The sequence below is a fragment of the Pleurodeles waltl genome, chromosome 11 (assembly GCF_031143425.1).
Source record: "Pleurodeles waltl isolate 20211129_DDA chromosome 11, aPleWal1.hap1.20221129, whole genome shotgun sequence".
In the NCBI taxonomy this organism is placed as follows: Eukaryota; Metazoa; Chordata; class Amphibia; order Caudata; family Salamandridae; genus Pleurodeles; species Pleurodeles waltl.
The window spans coordinates 416,196,239-416,213,050 of NC_090450.1; the positions used below are offsets into that span (position 1 = coordinate 416,196,239).

At 39.3% G+C, this 16,812-nt stretch overlaps 1 protein-coding gene across 4 annotated transcripts in view; it reads left to right on the plus strand.

Moving 5' to 3' along the window:
• Positions 1-941: 941 nt before the first annotated feature.
• The window catches only part of IWS1 (interacts with SUPT6H, CTD assembly factor 1), a 301,618-nt gene continuing 285,747 nt past the window's right edge, over positions 942-16,812 (plus strand). For 2 of the 4 annotated variants that reach the window (XM_069213754.1, XM_069213755.1), the window contains exon 1: positions 942-1,143. In XM_069213754.1, the coding sequence (XP_069069855.1) occupies positions 1,119-1,143 (25 nt within the window). In that variant the 5' untranslated portion in view covers positions 942-1,118. The remainder of the gene's footprint in view (positions 1,144-16,812) is intronic. The other 2 variants (XM_069213757.1, XM_069213756.1) reach the window with 1 other exon arrangement.

The following is a 16,812-nucleotide window of genomic DNA, read 5'->3' on the forward strand; positions in this document are numbered from 1 at the left end:
AGAGTTGTATAAAATATAAGGCTTTATTTTGGCTGTTTCCGGCCTGAAATAGTCTCTCCTTCAATATAAGCCTGTGGGAGAAATACATTCTCTCGATTATTATTTTTTTAATCTCCCACTTTCCTATATCAAATTGTTGGTATGTATAAAGTACCACCTCAATGACAACCTTCAAAACTGAACTGAAAGCCCTCCTCATTCAACAATATTTTAGCTAAGACATTGCAGTTAGTTTTCTCTTTTGAGAACCTGTTCACTCATCGCTTAACTCAGATCTGCACTACCTCCACTTTACCTGGCGCTTACAACCCGTTAACTGCTGTAAATACATCCTATACATTTTTTGTACTGATTTAATATTTAGTCATTCTGAATCCTCTATAAATATCTATGTAATCATGTCTACTGTAAAGCGCTCTAGCACCATTGGGTAATGCCCCTGCTGCATAAAAATGTGTAAATAAATATTACGGAACCGAACGTTAGTGCCAGCCAATTTTCTTTTGTTGTGCTCACAGTTCTAATAAACATTTTTTTTTTAATTATTTTTACTGAGGCTGAACACCATTTGCAAAGCCAATAGCCGGCGCTTGTTTACCTAGCGCCGTTCATCATTACCTCACTGTTGAAGACCTGAAACACCTAACATTTCAAAAACATTATTTTCATTTGTGTTATGGATCTTCAGTGTTTTAAAATGTATTTCTGGGAGTAAAAACGTAACAAGGATCTCGCAATCAGCTAGAATAAAACTACAACACTAAGGGCCATATGTACGAACGCTTTTTCCCATAGACACAGAATGGGTAAAATCCTTTCGTACATCTGGCCCTAAAAACATGAATGCTTCTGAAAGACACTACTACACGGACTGGGTTAGCGTTCCAAAGCGCGCATGCTCACAGCGTGTCCTTTAGTCGCGGAGAACGTTGCGTCACAATGTATGCGTCGGAACCTCTGGGGAGAAGCCGGTCGGCGCATGTTCATTGTACACGTTTAACGTCAGCACGTAACGTTTTTGCGTGAAGTGAATCTTTCCTCTTTTTAGAACTAATACCAACTATCCTGGGCCTAGGAAAGCAGGAGCATCGTAGGGGAGCGAGACCCCGTGGAGGAGAATGGAGAGCGAGTACTACAGCGGAGGTACGGGGTTGTACAGTAATAGTGCTAGTGTACGTGTTATGGTTGGGTTATCCAGAGACAGTAACGGTGAGTTGACTTCGAGGTAGAGTGAGCAGTTCAGCTATGTGACACCATACTATAGGAGAATTGGCTTGTTTAGCCGAGGGACCCTATAGTGGAAGCAGAGTGTAAGTTAGACGCTGCACTTGGGATATACGTGCAAAAGGGGTAAGGAGTGAGCTAACTAATCATACGTGGTATCGGGGACATATCACTAAAGCTGCAAGAATGCACCTGTCGCAAAATTCGGATAATAGATGAGTTGAAGGTGGCAGTATGAGATGCATATAGCTACTGATAGTAGATTGTGGTACAGCATGTCTGCCAAATTTGCAGTTCGTTTATGCGCGACTTTTCTAAGCTTGAGATTTTTTTTGTATGATATTTAATGTATTGAGTGACACTTAGTCCCTTGCAATCACCATGCCCCACTTGGTCTTAGATACAGCCTACTACTCTCTGAGTACAGAAATCCACGGCAGGCATATATATATCCAAACGTTCCTCTTAACAGTCACATCAATATGTTAATGCTTCATGACATCCCGAAGAAACAATCAGAGCCCTCGGCTTTTGCAATCTGAAGGCTTCAGCACAGAGCCCTCTCGCCCCTTCCAACCATTCAGAAGCCACGGCTTTCACTAGAGGGCCCCTGGGGGCAGTACTGACAGGCTTCCTATTTCTTATCAACCTCCATGCAGTCTCTCCTCTAAGTAAGCCTCCTGTAGCCCAACTTCTCAGATATAGCACAGGTACCATGACTTATCATGTTCCTGCTAGTTTATCTCATGCCATTTGTGACAGTTCCAGATTTGTTTTTTTTTATACAACATCTCTAAGTTCCTTCTCGCATACAATGTTGGGGAATCTAAAATAGCAAGCTTTAGACTTAAAATGTTGTTCCCTCTAGGTACTGACCTTCTGGTTTTTGCTCTTGAACTTTAAACTTATGCCTCATCTTCAGCAGTTGCATTATCAATTCATTATTCAGTCATGATAGACTTTGCTTATTCCGTCTGTTTTGTTACATCATACACATTCGTATTGGAATTCTACCTCCACATTTTTCTACTAAAGAACCGAGGCTGACGGTCACTCTCCAGTCTTTCTGCTAAGTTGAAACCAGAGCAATAACTAAATATTTCGCATTATCCAAATGTAAAGTCTAGAAGGGCACTTAATATACGATTATACCCTGTATGGTGTGCAGAAGTGTCTAGGTGGCCTTGCCGTTAACTGCCACTATCTGGTTTCCAAACTAGCAGAGCATCTTTTTACCTCATTTATCAGTCAGTAATAAACGTTATTCGGAAAAATAGCCATGAAACGTGACCATAAATACAATTTACATGCGCTCTCCATTTCATAAAATGAGCAACTTACACAGCAAAGGGAATCTAAATACAAAAACTGTCAAAATTGGTTACATTTATAAAATACAAAAAAATAACTTAAGTTCCTAAGTGCAGTTATATATCAGTTCTATCAAGGATTGGTCAACCATATTTTTTCCTAATACGTAAAAACCCTCTAATAAAACTAATCCAGCTTGGCAAACCCCACGAGAATCGAGGAGCTGTAAAAATCTAAAACCAATCTTATAAGAAGTAGTACGTAATGAGCACAAAATAGGCAGTACAAAAATGAACATAGGATCCAGTCTGAGTTTGACAACTCCCCATTAGAGAACCTGAAGCATAAACATTTCTAGTTTTAATACTACTATTTGTGTTCTTACCTTTATAATCAAACTAAGGCAGTCATCCTAATGCTCATTGGCCACAATCTAGGCCCTTTTTACATGCTTAGTCATTTCAATTTTATTTTCTCTGTCCTTGATTTCAAACAGCAGTTTACCAGAATTAAGTTAGTCTCTGGAGGTGACTTTTTTCTTCTCTGTCCCAGACCAAGACTGAAATTGTTAAGCATACATATCACCTTGTGTCCTGGGATGACATTTCAGTTGGCTTTTAAAACTCAAGAAATATATGTCTGGCATCTACCGTTATGCCTTATTGCCATTATCAGTAATAAGGAGAGGTAAGGGAAGTTTGGTTGTGTGTAGTATACATAGTGTGGTACAAAAATTGTGTTGTATTATCGGTCCAGACTAGTATCATTTTTAGAAGATAGCTGAAGTTTAATTTATTCTTAGGCCGTTCGCTATTGTGGATGCATAGTAGGCCAGAGAAGAGTGAAACTAGGTGTTCATCACTGTAGCTGCACTGTTAAGTCATAATAACTTGCAGGATACTAAGCTAACCTCTCGTTGTGGGACCACTGTCCAGTCTTTCAGTAAAGTATCCTCGAATGCAGCATGTTGAGGGAAACTGCAGAGCAATATTTTGGTGATTCTTGTCTTGCAATCTCATTTTGATTCCTAAGACATGGCAGGTATAGTCCTAGATGTGTAGGTTTAAATATTATGCAACAGGGATATCATAGTAAAAATGTTAACAAAAAGAATATCAATAAGGGAATGTGAAGTGTTTTCAGCAGTTACATTGTCAAGCGTTGAACCTGTCAGGCTAGCCTCCATTACTTTTGGATCGTGTACCCATGCAGTATGTTAGATTCTGGTTCACATGTAGCAGGTGCATGATTTGTCTCCAATTTTGCAACCTTTGAATCAATTGTCTTCATATCCTGCGTGGCATTTTAAAACTTGCATCTAGTGGCTGAAGGGCTCATCCAGACTTAAAATGTAGAACATCAGTTGATTTAGTCACACAATTAGTAAATTAGCCTAAAACAGGTTAAAAAAAGTTGTTGTAAGCCCTTGACACCACGGCACTTGGTATGGATGTCATTTGTGGCTACATGTAACGTCTGTGTTTTTCCAGGATACAAATTCATACAGGCTAAAATGTACATCGTTGAATACATTTACAATTGTTCATTGTTAAATGTTGCATTTGCTAGCTGAGTCTGAATCTATTTTGCACGAGAAGCTAAAGTGTGTTTTACCTTGGGCATCCAGAACTAAGTTTTTGTAGTGCTCTAATATATATTTAAAAAGTAACGTATGAGAATGTGGTTGAATTTGTTTTTCAACTGTAAAGAAGAAAATGTGCCATTCTTTATTATCATGTATCCCTTTTGCAAGTAGTTAATGTGACATAAGTAAGTAGCCTGGATTTTGAGTTTTTATTTCTGTGTCTTTCCTGTAATGTTTATACTGGTGGATTCTTGCTCTCTGATTGTCATGGGAGGGTGCTCCCCAAATGGGACTCCACTTTCTGAGTCCCTTCAGGCAGGTTAAAACAGTGTCAAAAGAATTTCATTTGCAGTCCATTGAATCCTTGCCCTCCCCCATGTTTTATGCTGCAGCTCCGGGGTATGGAATTTAATAAAATATGTACTTTTCCATTTGACAGGTTTCTTCATAAATCTGCTTGTCCTGTTATAAAAAAAAAAAAAAAAAAAATCTACTTGTCCCTTTGGTGTCATGTAGTGCAGCAACAAATTATGGCAACAATCTTAATTGCATAAGAGTTCTGGTAATAGTCTCTCTGATTATGCCAGGGCCAATGCTATAGTAGGGCTTGAATCATAGCAATTTCCTTATTTTACCATCTTTCCGCAGATCCACATGCTGGAGGAGTGGTAAGCAATAGTTCCATGGTTGGGATGCTCCTTTGAGTCTGTGCAAACCAACTAACTTGCATGGTTTAAGGGCTTTCACCAACTCTTCTCTAATCTTTTATCATACTGGGAAAGGTTGGAAATTGACCCCTGACAAGGGCAGAAGTAAAAAAAGTGGTTAGAGGCAAAGTGAGCTTGTAAATGCTCAACAGATTTTCGCATGAGCAAATCTACAAATGCATATTTGATCATGCTAAAATACAGTTCACAAATATTTCTAGGAGTAAATTTTCCTGGTCTACTTTTGTATATTCTTGTAAATTTATGAAATACATACATTTGCACTAATGGAAGGGCATATCCCATGAGTGCACTTTTGAGACATTCTTTAAGAATTAGACTTCTAATTAGGTATGGCGTTAACCAAATTTTTTGTTTTTCTTAAAACTCCCCATTTGATGTAGATAGTCTCCCAGCACCCCAATGTGATGTACAGCCCTCTGTTGCTTTCTAGCATGGCTTGCTGTATATAAATACATTTTTTTTTTTGTGTGTGTGTTAGTTATATAGCAGTAGGTAGTTCGGGCCAACTTTTTCCATAGATGGAGCATTTTTTGTTTTGCCAATAACTTTGGCGCTGTTTGACAAACCTTTCAAAACTAATATGATCATTCAGTTGCTGTGTTGAAATTTCAGGGTGATTAGTCAAGCGCTGACTGAGAAAAAGGAGGGGTCCCAAAGCACTTTTTCTCCATTCTATGCTTATAGGATTTTTTTGAACATGACTACAGCCCGAACCACTAATCGGATATACACCAAATTTCGTAGGAAGCTAGACCTTGATCCAAAAAGTCAGATTTTTATATTTTGATGCAAATCCATTCAGTAGGTTTTGATTCATTTAAGGTTAAGAAAAATAGATATTTAGGGACTTCGTAGATCTACTAGCGGAGCATTCCTGGATCCGGAGGAAAAGCAAGGCCCTAATTTGCTGGCTGCAACCTGAAAGGAAAGTTGTGCCTGCCATTTTGTTTCTTGCATCAGCCTGTGGGAGGTAAAAATATAGTGGAAAAACATATAAGGGGTCAGGTTACAGGTATCCTGACCCCATAGGAGAGATGGCGGAGTCCCAAAAAATTGTCCAATTTCTTTTTTTTTCCGTCCGATTCGTGGATCCACCGCTGGGCTGTAGCATGGCTCCCCTGGGTAAACTCACAAAGGTTCTGCAGATCCAGGGAAAAATGGAGTAGGGGAGGAATACACCTACCACAACCAACCCCATGCTACATCAATGTGCGTGTTGAAAAGAAAAAAAAAAACAAAGAAATTCACTGAAAAACAAAGGTTACAGGGATGTTATAGTTAGGTTAACATTTTTACTCGTACAAAAATATAGAAATTCAGCAGTTATAGTTACACGTATCTGAAGAAACTGTAACATATGCCGGAAAGCAACTTTACGCAACGAGTTATATAGTTTCTTAGCATAAGTACAAGTATGACTATAACTGCTGAATTTCTGTGTATTTGTACGAATAAAATGTCAACCTAACTATAATGTCAACCTAACTATAATGTCCATGTAACCTCTGTTTTCTTTTTTTTCAGACTATATATTTATAACCTAGAGGTGGTCGCTACTAGGTAGTCATAGTTAGGATCTAGTTTCTAAAGAAAAAACTTTTTATTTATTTATTTTTTTAACCTGCCTATATCTTTGGCGCCGCTTGACAAATCTTCATGAAATTTCCCCCAAAAATTCGAAATTTATGTCAGCTGCTCTCTGGAGAGCTTTGAGGTCAAGCAGGAGCCGAGATAAATGGGAGAGGGTGTGAAAAAAGCTTTTCCAATGTTAATTCACATAGTAAATTTTGAACAGTGATAGCACTAGAACAGATCTGGCAGAAAGGTAGCTCTTGGTTCAGAAAGAGCCCTTTTTGTTTGGTGTAAATTCCTTCAGTAGGTTTTGAGAAATTAAAGGAAATCCAAATTTGTATATATAGTAACGTGACGGATTTGCGACACCCTACGCGAATCCTTGCACCACCAGGAATACTGTGATTGGTTGGCTGTAAACTGTTCAGAAAGTTGCGGCTGCCATGTTATGAATCGGGGCACGGTCCATGGGGATGGAAATAAAAGTTCAGAATAATAGAAAGGGTCAGAGTAGAGGTACTCTGACCCCATGGGGGCTATCAAAGGGTGTGTGAGGCCACAGTTGTTAGGTTTAACAAGATAAAAACTGTTTTGTTTTATCCATGATCGTGAAGTTGCGTATCAGTCGTGGCTTTCAGTGGCCCCTTGTGTAAAGCCTCGACAGTCCGCCAAAAAAGGGGAAATAAATATACAGTAACACATGCTTCCTCACACACTAATGCACACTACTGACAGATTCATTGAGACTGTGACTTACTCTCTCACAGATCTAGGCTCATACAGACACTGACACACCCACTCAGGCACACATGCACCCACTCATAAACCCACTCAGACACTGACACAATCACTCACAGACCCACTGAGAGACTTATGCACCCTCTCACAGGCCCACCAAGAGGCACAAACAGGGCAAGAAACAAGCATAAAACGGACATAGAGGCACAAACAGAGGGCAAGAAATAAATAGAAAGGCAGAAACAGAGGGCAGGAAATGGGCAGAAAATCAAAAACAGGGCAAGAATCAGGCAGAGAGGCTCAAACATAGGGCAAGAAATGAGCAGAAAGGAAGAAATAGAGGGTAAGAAACAACGCAGCATCAGGTGAGTATAGGGGTTGGGTGCATGGCCTGGCAACACAGGCCAGCCTTGCGACCAACCCCCTCCGCCCATGGCCAAAGGCTGTGCATGGCAGTGGTTGCATTAGCGTTTAGTAATCAAAATAACTGTACGTTAAAAAAAAAAAAAAGAACCTAGATATTCACTGGGGAAAAAAAAAAAAACAAGCATTTACAATGCAACCGGTCTCGCTTTTGCTCATGTTAGAGCTGATCGCGTTGTAAACTCCTAACCCGACTTTTCACCTATCGGGCAAAAGTGCATTTATGGACATAACCCGAGAAAGTGAAATTAACTATGTAAAGCGTTTGACTTCTGCCAAGCGAGATCGCGCTCGTAAATTAGAGAAAAAGAAGTCCACGAGCCCGATGGAAAACAGCGAGCCTCGCATGTTTTCTGTACTTGGTCGCTGCGCTCGAGGAGGGCTAGCCACCGGAAAAGGCATGACATATGCGCGCCTTCGACTAATGAAAGCAAGCAGATTTTATTAGGCAAGCCCACGAACCAATAAAAAACACTGACGTGAAGTTGACAGGGCTCCGAGCCCTTTTCTAAATACAATAGCGTCTTGCTGCGATACCCATGCGCGAGCGCATGCAACGCAGGCTCGACCCTAAAAAGGTTACAGAGATGTTGTAGTTAGGAAATAGAATTAAAAAAAAACCTTATAAATAAACTGAAAAAAGCAAAGGTTACAGGGACATTATAGTTAGGTTCTGAATTTACTTTTACAAAACCACAGAAATTCAGTAGTTATGGTTAGACTTATTTCAAGTAACTATAGCTTGTGCCCTAAGGTAACTATAACTCGCACCCTCGCCATGCACTGCTAATTACCCCAGATATAATAGCACTCATGACAACTTCTATAATGTCATTAAAATATAAATCAGAAATTAGCAGTCAAAATATTGTAGAAAAAATGTGCACTGCAGGGGTGCGAGTTATAGTCACCTTAGGGTGCAAGTTATAGTTACTTGAAATAAGCATAACTATAACTGCTGAGTGTCTGTGGTTTTGTACAAGCAAATTCAGAACCTTACTATAACGTCCCTGTAACTGTTGTTTTTTTCCAGTAATAAAAAACAAACAAAAAAAAAAAATATATATACACACACACACTCTCACAAAATTGTGGAATTTAATAAAATATCTACTTGTCTATGGGACAGGTTGCTTCATAAATCGACTTATCCTGTAAAAACATCCACCTGTTCTTTTGGTGCCACTTAGTGAGGCATCAGATTATGGCATCAGTCTCATTATACAAGAATTATGATACTAAACTCTCTGATTATGCCAGGTCTTTCACTATAGTAGGGTTTAAATACTAGCTGTTCCCTTATTTTGCCACCTTTCCGCACAACTACATACTGGTGCTGGGTGTAGCGGTAATCAATAGTCCCAGGGTTGGAATGCCCTTTTGAGTCTGTGCAAACCTTCCAACCTTCATATTTTAGGGATTTTCACCAGCTCTTCTTGAATCTTTACCAATACTGAGAAAGTGGAAATTTACTCCTGATAACAGCAGAAGTAAAATGTTCCAGGGTGGGGAGGGGTGGGCTGGAGTGGCAAGAGGAAAAGTGAACTTGTAAAAACTCAACAGATTTTTACATGAGCAAATCTACACATGTATATTTGCTTGTGCTAGAATGCAGTTCACAAATATTTTCTGGGTGTACCATTTCCTGTAAATTCTTGTGAATTCATGAGTCATCAACTTGCACTAATGCAAGGGCATATACCATGGGTGCACATTTTTGTCTTTCTTTAAGAATTGGGCCAATAAGTAGGTCTGGTGTTAACCAAGATCTATTGTTGTGTGGTGTATTTTTATTATTTTATTTTTGAATACTGTCTATCTTTTGGCCGGCTTCACTTGGAGAGACCACATCCTGCTGTTTGACGAGGAGCATATCCGCATACAAATGAGTTTTGTTCAGTGCAGGGAATACTGTGGCAATATGTGCTTTTGAGACCAAAAATGTTTGTTTTTTTGCCAATGTTTGTTAGAATAGTGAGTGCCCAGCAGCTTCCACAACAATACAGCTTTACAAAAACCCTGTCAAAACAAGACATGCATTGACAAAACCAAAAGGCTGACCGCCAGTGTCGGACCTATTGGCTTGTTTATTTTGATATTTTTCCATAATCTTGACGAACCTTTTTATACACTGATTTTTCCATTATTATGAGATATATATGATTTTTTTTTTATTTTATTTTTTTTGGGTGGGGGAAATACTAGCATACATGGACATTTTACTAAATGATGCTTCGAAGACATGGTACCTAATATTTCACAGTAGTTTAGCGAAACGTTTTTTTCCTAGTTAGATTATAGTGAACATCTCAATTTGAAAGAAATGAATCACCAGTCTTGCTTGCAAGCTTCTGCAAATATTTGCATCTGATCTGAGATCGTTCTGTGTAGTTTTATATTGTTAAACTTTGCAAATGTGTGTACACATTTTTATACTGGAACCACTGCCAGTAGTGGACTCTGAGTTTAAAATGTTTCTTTAGAGCACTCACTCTGATAAAGGCTTTGAATTATTGAACCATAAGTACAAGTACGACCAGCATTAATATATGGACAGAACTTAGCTTCAACCAATGCTTGTTCCTGATCCATAATGTGGTAGTATTGTAATTTGGCAGTCAAAGGGGTTGCGCTGCAGGGTGTTGGGCCTCCTGATCCAAGGACAACATTTTCATTAAGACTTGTTGCCTTTGGCCCCAAATAATATATGTTCTGGACGTCAGGCTATTGGAATTTCACACACCTGATAGATAATATATATCTACCACGTTTCTCCAAAGTTACACTGATGCTGCCACACCCCAACTCAGAGGTTGCAGTGACTTGTGAGGGCGAACTCACTACATATTTGTTTCTACCAACAAAGATGCCACGCACTCCCAGAGTTTGCTGTGTCTCCAAATTAATTTATTACTATATAGTCACAAAAACAAACAAGTCAGACGCGTTTCGGCTCCTAGCCTTTGTCAATGCCACGGACACCGATGACTTGCATGCATTTAAATTTGGGCAGCTCAACATCGCTATAAACATCAAGAAAAGACTGACAATGCACTCTACTGGCCACATCGTAATTTGGCAGCCATCTTAAAGTGATCTATTGCCATTGATTTAGATTCTATGTGCTCCATACAAAATACTTGTTTCAATTATATTACTCATTTCATCATTATTAACACACCACCTTCAAAATTGCGTAAATATATTCATAATCAAGTAAATACTTCATTTCCCAGCCTCTATGTATCCAAAGGAAATAAAAATACAAATAAATATATACCAGCGTAGTTTCTTCAACAAATTCGTAGCCTCCTATCTTGTCTTGCGAGGGATCCTTGGTTTATGGATTATTCCTAGGTGCCCATCCTCAACAAGCCTAGTTAGGTAATTCTCACCCCTCTGTGACTGTCAATCCGTCAATGTGTAATTGCCATCAGACCAACCTATTGTGCCTTGTATGGGCTTTCTGTCGCTTCTCACGTCACCTGTGCCCCTGATGTGTTGGAAATTTAATTGGGCATTAACCAATATGGGTCCATAGCTCCTCATTCTTGTTCAAACCTATGAGTGTCTTAGAATGTAGTTCAGGGAAATCCATAAACCAAAGATGCCCAGCAGGACAAGATAGGAGGTTAAGAAATATCATTTGTGTGTATATATATTTGTATTTGTATTTTATTTATTAATACATTTTAATATTAATAAATATAGATATCTTAACAGTTGGTGTTCAAATATGCTCTGACTGGCCATTTTAAAGGAGACTAGTCAATACTGATTGGTTGGGTACAACCTGAACAGTATGTTGTGGCAGCCATTAAAAGGCTCAGAGACTTGGTCCCTGTGTTCTGAAAATGAACTAAAAAAAAAATGTAAGTGGGCAGTGTGAGTATGCTCAGGCCCCAGATGGTATATATGGGAGTCCCAAATGGATCTGTCCCCACTCCCATTTTCTGGCCACAACATGCTGTAGCAGCACTTGTCGAAGTCTGAGGTATGGTTCCCCATTGAAATAGCAGGTTTTGATGGTCGCAAAAAGGAGAATATATAAAGGCTGATAAAAGATTTTAGTTACAATATAAACCATTTGTTGATGGAACCATACTAATTTTAGGAATTGTGTGTTCTAAGGTGATTTTACCCTGTGAAGAAGCCTTCTGAGATTTCATTAATCATTTTTGAGAGAAAACTGATTTCTCATGATTTTCCCATAGAGGTTATGGAATGTGCTGCAAAAGCTAAAATGAGAGCATATTTTCTGTAAATTCACACTCTTGCTCTGCCATATGAGAGTGAAGTCTGTCATTCTCAGCAAAACAGCCTGTCAATTGATTCCCTTGTGTTCTAAAGAACAACTGGATAGCTAACATTCTTACTTGTGACAAATGTGTAGCACACCTTGATTGAATTAAACTGGTAAAACTTAAAATATTTAATTTAGAAAGGAACAAAATGAGGGGGTTCATTTTGTTATATCAATTATGGTTAGTGCTGTAGAAAAAAATAGGACATATTTTAAGTGAGTTCTCAAATATCTTCATCTTCTATTTCATTAAAACATTCTGACATGCAGATTGAAACATGCACTTTCAACACCAGCAGCGGGCTGCTAGTTAACTCCTTGGTAATCAGCAGCTTCACTATAATGTTGTAATGACCATCTAGAGTGCTAACTTTCTGAAATTATGCTAAAAGGGTGGACAAATGAGTGCCATCTTGATGAAATCGAAGTAGAAAACTGAAAGCATTTTCTACTGAGGGTACAGCAGTAAATTTGGAAATTAGGGAGCTTCATAGCAAATAAGTCTCCTAGGTTGACCACCAGACAAAAAAAAACATTAGTATAGCACTGTGACAGGAGTGTATCAAACACTTGTATTTTGCAGTCTTATTTAGCGCTGACTTGATCCAAAGGTATTGATTGGAGTGCTTTACAGGAACGCCAGTTAAATTACACAAGGACGCATTCATTTTGGTTTTAGGCATAGGGGCATTAAGGACCTGATTATGACCTTGATGGATGGGATACTCCGTCACGAAGTTGGTGAATATACTATCCACCGTATTACAAGTTCCATTATATCCTATGGAACTTGTAAAACAGTAGGCGGGATGTCAGTCATGTTTGTGATGCAGTATCCTATCTGCCATGGTCATAATCAGCAGGGATGTGGAATTCCTATCGCCCGATGCCCGGGACATCTTGTTTGGGGTCAAGGGCAACAAGTTTTTATCTTTACTTTGTCCTTGGGACAAGTAGGCCCAACCCTCTGCAGCACAAACCCTTTGGCTGCCTGTTTAGAGAGAGTGGAACTCTCTGCAGTTGAGGTAATGTGTTTCCAAAAGATAATGCTGTTCCAACTTGTATTTATGGTTCATTATTTGAAAACCTTCATTATTAGGGTGAGTGCTGTAAATAAATGTTTTAAGGTCACACTTCACTACTGACGTTGGTTCCAGTACTAAAAAAAAAAAACGTGTATACACATGTTTGAAAAGTTTAGGCTATGAGGCTAAGTATAATGCTCCCAGAATGCTCTCTGATTAGATGCAAATGAAGTGTCATTTAGTACAATGTTTTGATGCATGCTAGTTTTTTCCAAAAATATTTCTAATGGAAAATCAGTGTAACCATTTTCAACACAATTATGGGAAGCATGAAAATAAACAAACACTGACAAAGCCAACTGATCTGACATATTTTTAGAAGTCTTTTAGTTTCATCAATGCGTGTCTTGTTTTGACATGGCTTTTGTAACACTTTATTGTTGTGGGAGCTACCAGGCCCTCAACATTGTAACAAACACTGGCAAAAAAAAAACCAAAACGTTTTTGAACTCTAAAAGCACACGTTGCCACCAGTGGCATAACAAAGGCCCCGCAGCCGCCCTCCAGGGAGCCCCTTCAGCACAGCACCTGCCCTGAGTGAGTCTGGAGAGGGGGCTCCTCCATGTTCTTTGCAAAGGGGCACCCTCCAGTTTCGTTACGTCACTGATTGACACCGAACAAAACTACTTTGTGTGCCAATATGCTCCTTGTGGAAGAGGAAGAATGCGATCACTCACAGTAAAGCCAGCCGAAAGAGAGAGAAATAGAAGTTTAATAAAAACAAAATGTCTTTGTTAACACCAGACCTAATTAGGGACCAAGACCCACATGTAGGTAGCTTTTTGCATGTCGCAAACAGCACATTGCAATGCACAAACCCAGTTTTGCGATTCGGTAACCTGGTTACCGAATCGCAAAACGGGTTTGCGACTCGCAATTAGGAAGGGGTGTTCCCTTCCTAATTGCGACTCGCAGTGCAATGTAGGATTGTTTTGCGAACACGGGCGCAAACCAATCGCAGTTTGCACCCATTTCAAATGGGTGCTAACACTTTCACAAAAGGGAAGGGGTCAATGTCACTGTAAACATTTTTTCAAAAACTGAAACAAAAACGTTTCATTTTTCGTTTTTGTAATGCATCCCGTTTTCCTTTAAGGAAAACGGGCTGCATTACAAAAAAAAAAATCTGCTTTATTGAAAAGCAGTCACAGACATTGTGGTCTGCTGTCTCCAGCAGGACACCATCCCTGTGAGGCCGCCATTCGCAAGGGGGTCGCAAATTGCAACCCACCTCATGATTATTCATGAGGTGTGCATTTGCGAAGCCCTTGCGAATCACAGATGGTGTCAGGGACACCATCCTACATTCGGATTTGCGACTCGCAATTTGCGGGTCGCAAATCGGAACCTACCTACATGTGGCCCCAAATTCTTAAAGTCACAAAAGAGCACCCATTGTATATGTTGTACCCCTATAAAATATTTGTGAACTGTATTTTAGCATGGGTAAATACGCATGTGTAGATTTGCTCATGTTAAAATCTATTGAGCATTTGCAAGTTCATTTTCCCTCCAGCCACTTTCTTCCCAACCCTGGAAGAAGTTCTAATTCTGCCATTGTCAGGAGTAAATGTCCAACCTTTCTTATTATGGGAAAATATTAGAGAGAAGCTGGTGAAAATCTTTAAAACATGCAGGTTAGTAGGTTTGCAGACTCAAAGGCATTCCAGCCCTGGAATTATTGCTTACTGCTTCCTCCAGCCCCAGTATGCAGATCTGCAGAAATTTGGAAAAATAAGGAAATTGCTACAGTAGGGATTGAAACTGCAAGTATTCAAGCCCTACTATGGTAGTAGTCCTGGCATAATCAGAGAGGCTATTATCAGAGGTCTTACATAATGAGATTGCTGCCATAATTTGGCGCCACACTACATGGCACCAAAGGGACAAGTAGATCTTTTTACAGGACAAGTAGATTTGAGAAGCAACCTGTCCCATGGACAAGTAGATATTTTAATAAATTCCACACCCCTGATCAGACCCTAACTGACTTACCCAGAATCACAGGATGTCGAGTAGGCGACAAAACTGGAACCTGATTCTCCAGTTGCAAAGTCTGCAGCTCTTGCTGTAACGCCACCTCCTTTCCCCCTAAGTATTACATATAATCAAGTGATCAACTGGATAAAAAAACCTAGAGATAGCGAATTATTTAGAAGTGGTTTGTCGATATTTGAGAACTGCTGCTTTAGTTATTACAGTTTTGAATATACCAAATTGACGTCAGGCGTGCCACACTTTCGTAATAAATGTAGATTGTTAGCAATCTAGTTGTTCGTCACAATACTGTAGGGAGGCAGATATAAGGGGCACAGACTCGTATAATTAAGGGGGGTGCAGAGGGGACAAGTTGAACATGCTGGGTAAGTGGGAGGAGCAGTGGCAGCACACTGAACCATGGAGGACAGGGGTGCAGGGGCAACAAACCAACCATGCAGGGCAGGCAAGAGAGGCTGTGGCAATATAGCAGACCATTGAGAACAGAAGGAAGAGGCAGTGACAGTACAACCATACATGCCAACAGACCCAATTCAGGCAAGAGACTCCTGATATTTTTAAGCCTAAAGGGGCTTTATTTTATCTGTCTCCTGCCTAAATTCTCCTCTTTTTCAATGTAAATCAATGGAGAAAATCAATTCCCCAGGTTTTTTTTCCAAATCTCCTTCTTAGAAAGTTCAAAATGTTGGCAAGTATGGTACGTTGGATCTCAGGGAACTGGAAGAGTGTGTGTGGTACAGGGACGCTATGGTTAGGATCAGAATGTACATGCTGAAAACCATAGAAATTCAGCTGTCATAGTTAGCTATTTCAAGTAATTATAACTCGTGCCCTAAGGTAACTATAAACTGTGCTCTCGCCATGCACAGTTTTCAGATCAATAATTTTACTGCAAATGTTGCAATGATATTATCAATGATGTTATAGAAGATGCAATCACTGATGTAATATGTTAGCAGTGCATGGAGAAGGCACAAGTTATAGTTTCCTTGGGACACGGGTTATAGTTACTTGAAATGACTATGACAGCTGAATTTCTATGGCTTTGTCAGTGTAAATTCTGTTCTGAACTATAATGTCCTGGTAACCCCCCCCCCCTTTTTGGGGGGGGGAGGGTGAGTTTCTAAGGTGTGTGTTTTTTTTTTTTTCTTTTTTAAATGAAAACTCCTAACTATAATGTCCCTTTAACCTTTTCGGTTTTTCAGTAAATAAAAATATATATGTATGTTTATCGATTATGTATATATTCATGGAGCTTAATTCTAGAGTTAAAATGTAAATTTACCACCATAATATTTTGGTTGTCGATATTTTTGCTAGAATATACTTTCTACCATGATACTTCGGTAGTTGCTGTTATGAGGAACAAGTCAAGTGTTCCTGAATAGTTTTGGATGCTTTGCAGCTGACCCTTAAAAGGGAATTAAGGTCTGCCCGAAATGTTGCTAGTTTTTGTTTTCCTTACCGTAAATGTTGAAATGCACAAGTTAACTATTGATAATCCTAACCTTCACGGCCTGGTTATGTGTGTGATACTTGTTGGTGTGAAACAAAGCTCAAATATATTGCTCAATATATATGTCCTTCGAAATCCTAGCCAAAAAAGGTGTCCTTTTAAGAGACCCAAAAAGAACTTGTTAAGACTGTTTGATCAGTTCCACAAGGCTTAGTTAATAATTGGCAAAAATAATTTCAGTTTTATTAAATTAAGTCTCTAACTGGGTAGTTAGGAACTTATAGAGTAATTGTGGACACTTCCTGTGCCTTCTGTTCTGGTTCAGCAATATGATTCCCTGTACGAAAGATTGGTGTGATAATTACAGGGTAATACATTAAGGCAGT